Source organism: Eimeria necatrix, genomic scaffold (genome assembly GCF_000499385.1).
Source record: "Eimeria necatrix Houghton genomic scaffold, Enh_scaff305, whole genome shotgun sequence".
Taxonomy (NCBI): Eukaryota; Apicomplexa; class Conoidasida; order Eucoccidiorida; family Eimeriidae; genus Eimeria; species Eimeria necatrix.
In genome coordinates, this window is record NW_013655300.1 from 27,501 (window position 1) to 32,500 (window position 5,000).

Below are 5,000 nucleotides of genomic sequence, written 5' to 3' on the forward strand. Positions count from 1 at the left end.
CCGGCGTTTGGGAGGGCGAAAAGGAGCTCCCAAGGCATCAAATGAAAAGGCGGATTCGAAAAAAAGATCAAAAAGGCATTTGGGAATTAAAATTGCGAAAAAAGAATCGAAAAAGAATCGAAAAAGAAGAAAATAAAAACAAAAATCGAAAAAGAAGAATCAAAAAGAAGAAAATTTGATTCAAAATTGCAAAACAAGAAGCAAACGCGCACCGGAAAGAGGCCGTGGCGCTGCGCCGGAAGACTTCCCGCCCGCCCATCACCTGCTCCAACTTGCGGCGAATGAGCTCCGGAGAAGGCCCAGAAGCTGCGAAAAAGCGGAAAAGAATGCAAAATTCGAATTCCTTTTGAAATTTAATTCATTTTTGCTTTTTTAATTCGAAAAAAGCACCAAAAATCAGCCAAAACGAACACAAATACACACACAAACTCCACTCAAGTCACCCCTGCTGCAGCAGCAGCAGCAGCAGCCACAGCAGCAGCAGCAGCAGCAGCAGAGCAGCAGCCGAGGCAGCAGCAGCAGCAGCAGCAGCAGAGCAGCAGCAGAGCAGCAGCAGCAGCAGCAGAGCAGCAGTAGCGACGGAAGGAAAAAGAAGTGTGGCAAAAGCCGGCAGTCCAGCGAGACAGTGCAGCCTCATACCCTAAACCCTAAACCCTAAACCCTAAACCCTAAACCCTAAACCCTAAACCCTAAACCCCCGAAAGCTCACGAGCGCCTCTGCTGCTGAAGTCTCCCTTTCTGCTGCTGTGAGCTGCTGCAGCTCCGCCGTCGCCGTGGCCTCGCTCCATCGCTGGGCTCCAAACCCTAAACCCTAAACCCTAAACCCTAAACCCTAAACCCTAAACCCTAAAGTGGCGGATGGCGAATACATAAACCCTCATGCAGCAAGCTGTTGGCGCTCCGGCCCTCACTTTTCTGCGGGCGCAAGCGGCTCTTCTTGTCCGTGCCTTGCTGCTGCTGCTGCTGCTGCTGCTGCTGCTGCTGTTTGTGAGGCTGCTGATGCTGCTGCTGTTGTTACTGCTGCTGCTGTTGCTGCTGCAACAGCAACTTGCCCTTGCTGCAGTGCCTCTGCTGCAGTGAAGTGGGAGCCACTTGCTACCGCGTAGGGTTTGGGGTTTGACTTCTAGGGTTTAGGGTTTAGGGTTTAGGGTTTAGGGTTTGCGTGTGGGGACCCTTATCTTCCTATTTGCTTCTTTTTGTGCTGCTGTTGAATTCTCCTATTCTATCTGCTGTTAACGCCTTGCTGCCGTAAGCAGCAGATGCTGCTGCTGCTGCTGCTGCTGCTGCTGCTGCTGCTGCTGCTGCTGCTGCTGCTGCTGCTGCTGCTGCTCTGCTGCTGCTGCTGCTGCTGCTGCTGCTGCTGCTGCTGCTGCTGCTGCTGCTGCTGCTGCTGCTGCAGTGGCAGCTGCAGCGGCAGCGCCGCGCCTGGGGCCGGCGGTGACCAGTGGTCCGTTTCTGTATACGTGAGTGTCAAAGCTGCGGCTGCTGCAGCATTTTCTGCTGCTGCTGTTGCTGCTGCTGCTGCTGCTGCTGCTGCTGCTGCTGCTGCTGCTGCTGCACTTAGTCGCCTCGCTACAGAGCAAAACTACGATCCGCAGCATAGCATTTTCAGGGCTCCACAGGAGCAACACCTGCAGCTAGAAGGAACTGCTGCTGCTGCTGCTGCTGCTCTTGCTGCTGCTGCCGCTGCTGCTGCTGCTGCTGCTGCTGCTGCAGTTTTCTAGCTGCCGCTTCTGCTGCTGCTCCGGTCCACTGCCTGTGCCGCGCAGAGCAGCTGCAGAGAAAGAAAGAGGTCAGGTGCGGACGCTCGGCGCTGCTGCTGTTGCTGCTGTTGCTGTTTCGCTGCTGCTGCTGCGCTGCTGCTGCTGCGCTGCTGCTGCTGCGCTGCTGCTGCTGTGCTGCTGCTGCCGCGCTGCTGCAGCTGTGCTGCTGCCTCAGCTGTTGCGCGGAGGCACTAGAGGGAAGGGCTTGCTGGCGGTGTGCAGCTGCTGCCTTGCTGTGCACTTCAGCAGCTGCTGCAGCAGCTGCAGCAGCCGCAGCAGCAGCAGCAGCAGCGCGAGGGCAGCAGCAAAGAGTCCGAGGCTCCTGGCCCGAAATGGGGCCTCCAGCAAACTTCGGAGCTGTTCCCTGCTGCTGCTGCGCAGCCCGTTCGCAGCTGAACTTGCGCCGTCAGCTGCTGCTGCTGCTGCTGCTGCTGCTGCTGCTGCTGGGACAGACCCGCGAGGCGCAGTAAGACAAGAAATGCAAAACTGAAATATTTAAAAGAAGAATTAAAGGAGATAATGGAGAAGCTGCGGGGAAGGAGAAGGGAGGCGCGGACTGTGGGCAGACCAGTGGAGCCCACAGCGCGGCGGCGCGACTGGGCGGAAAAGGCCCCAAAAAGCGCCGAATTTGCAAATAAAAACGCCGAATTGGAATTAAATTTCAAATTAAATTCAAATGTGTCGAAAAAAGCGAAAAAAACGGGGCAGAAAGCGCCTTACTTGGCCCCCGGCCGCCGAGGCTTTGCGCAGGCAAGGGCTTTTGGCAGAGCCGCCGGCGCTGCTTCTGCGGCCTCCCCGGCCCTTTTCTCTTCTTCTTTTCCTTTTATTTTAATTCTTCTCCTTTTTAATAATTCCAATTTAAAAAATTCACTAAATGCCGCAGCAGATCGACGCTGCTGCTGCTAGTGCCAGCTGCTCCGCCTCACACGCTGGGACTAGCAGCAGCAGCAGCAGCAGCAGCAGCAGCAGCAGCAAAGGCCTCTCGAGTGACCTCGCAGGCGAAGGGCCTTCCAAGCTACTGCTGCAGCTGCTGCTGCATTTAATTCGAATTAAAATAATTCCAACAACTCCAACAAGTTCTGCTGCTGCCCCTCAAGCTCCACATTTGCTGCCAGCAGCTCGCCGAAACAAGACAAAGGATTTTGCTGCTGCTGCTGCTGCTGCTGCTGCTGCTGCTGCTGCTGCTGCTGCAGCAGTTTTTGTTTGTCTCGTCCGCCTGGCTTAAATTCTCTCCTAAGCCATTCTATCGAAAGCAAAAGTAGCAAATAAATGAACTATGCAAACTAGAAAAGAATTCGGGAAAATAAATTCGAAAATAATTAAAAAATAAATTAGAAAATAATTCTAATTAAATAAATCAGAAAACTATTCCAATTCTTTTCTACTACTTAGGCAGACAGCACCCTCAGCTGCCCTCAAATCTGGCCTCTTGAAGCTCCCTAATAAGCTGCTGCTGCTGCTGCTGCTGCTGCTGCTACTGCTGCTGCTGCTGCAACTGATGTTGCTGCTACCGCTGCTGCTGCTGCTACTGCTGCTGCTACTGCTGCTGCTGCTGCTGCTGCTGCAGCCAGGGCAAAGCGGCTTTCCCGTGAGCTGGCGAAGGCTCTGCATGCAGAAGCTATTTAACTCATGAAATGCATTTAAATAAATTTAAATAAATATAAATACATTTAAATGCATTTAAAGACATTAATTTAATTCCTTGTAACCTCTTGCTGCTGCTACCTCCTCTGCTGCTGCTGCTGCTGCTGCTGCTGCTGCTGCTGCTGCGGCGACTAGAGAGCTGCTGCATTCGGCGAGGTGTACGTACACCCCAGCGGCTGCGGCGCAGCCCAACTGCCACGGACAAAAGAACATTAAAATAAATTAGCATGAATTAAATGCATTATTAAATGCCATTAATTAAATGCCATTAATTAAATGCCATTAAATGCATTTAAAGTCATTTAAATCAAAATATAATTCTTAAATTGCTGCGCATGCAAATGGCACTTTCCACACAACACATAAATATATATATATTCTGCGAAGTGCATATTATATATATATAATACATATACATATACAATACATGCAATTTAAATATAATATAAATATAAATATAAATAAAATATAAATATAATATAAATATAAATATAAAATATATATAATATATAATATATATATTTTGTCTAGGGCTCTCCCTGCTGCGCCCGCCAGCAGCGGCGGCCTGCTGGCTGGCTGCGCGGCTTCGTTTTGTGGGGGCAGCAGCAGCAGCAGCAGCAGCAGCTGCTGCTGCTGCAGCAGCAAGTTCTCCCGCTGCTGCAGGCCTTGCTGCTGCTGCTGCTGCAGCAGCAGCAGCAGCTGCGCAGAAGCGCTGCCGCCGCCGCCGCTTCTGCTTTTTCGGCGGCCGCCGCCGCCGCACCCGCTGCACCCGCCGCTGCAGCAGCAGCAGCAGCAGCAGCAGCAGCAGCAGCAGCAGCAGCAGCAGCAAACTAGCGCTTCGACAAGCCCACTCGAAAAGTGTTGAAGTCCGGGTGATTTACCTGCAGCCGCTGCAGCCATTCTTCCGCCCGCCGCATTTCGCCGCGGAAGAAGTGGGGGGCCTCTTCGGCGCCTAAACAATAAAATAAATAAATAAATAAACAAACAAATAAATAAATAAATAAATAAATAAATAAATAAATAAATAAATAATAAATAAATGAATAAATAAATATAATTGTAATTAATTAATTAATTAATTAATTGGGATAAATGGAGTTGTTTGTTGCAGAAAGAAGAAGGAAAAAATCGAAGAAAAGAAAAACCGGAATTTGCGAAATAATTAAATTTAAAAATGAAAATCATTTAAATAATTAAAATAAAAAATAAATTAAAATAAATTAAAATAAATGAAAGTAAATTGCAATAAATTAAATTAAATTAAATTAAATTAAATTAATTAAAATAATAAAAGTAAAATAAAATAAACTGATAAGTACAAACACAAATTACGAAAATGAATCCATTAGGAAATATATCTCAACAAATTTAAACCAATTAACTTTTCAAAACAAAATAAACAAACCAACACTGGTAAAACAAATTAAATTAATTTAATTAAATTAATTAAATTAAATTAATTAAATTAAATTAATTAAATTAATTAAATTAATTAAATTAATTAAATTAATTAAAATAAATAAATAATTTAAATAAGCAAAATAATAAAAAGCTGACCCGCAGCTAACCACTCCTGGTGGCCTTTGCTGGCGA

At 47.6% G+C, this 5,000-nt stretch overlaps 2 protein-coding genes across 2 annotated transcripts in view; both read right to left on the reverse strand.

The window, feature by feature from the left end:
• The window catches only part of ENH_00041490 (CAM kinase, CDPK family, putative), a gene marked incomplete at both ends in the record, with an annotated part of 7,212 nt that extends 6,424 nt beyond the window's left edge, over positions 1–788 (reverse strand). The window contains 2 exons of the mRNA XM_013585271.1: positions 213–306; positions 710–788. Coding sequence (XP_013440725.1) covers positions 213–306; positions 710–788 — 173 coding nt within the window. The remainder of the gene's footprint in view (positions 1–212; positions 307–709) is intronic.
• A 434-nt stretch (positions 789–1,222) lies between these two features.
• Positions 1,223–3,374, reverse strand: ENH_00041500 (hypothetical protein; the record flags this gene model as incomplete). The annotated part of the gene is made up of 3 exons (XM_013585272.1): positions 1,223–1,572; positions 1,632–2,024; positions 3,167–3,374. The coding sequence occupies 3 exons, from the start codon at positions 3,372–3,374 to the stop codon at positions 1,223–1,225; spliced, it is 951 nt and encodes a 316-aa protein (XP_013440726.1).
• Positions 3,375–5,000: the final 1,626 nt, after the last annotated feature.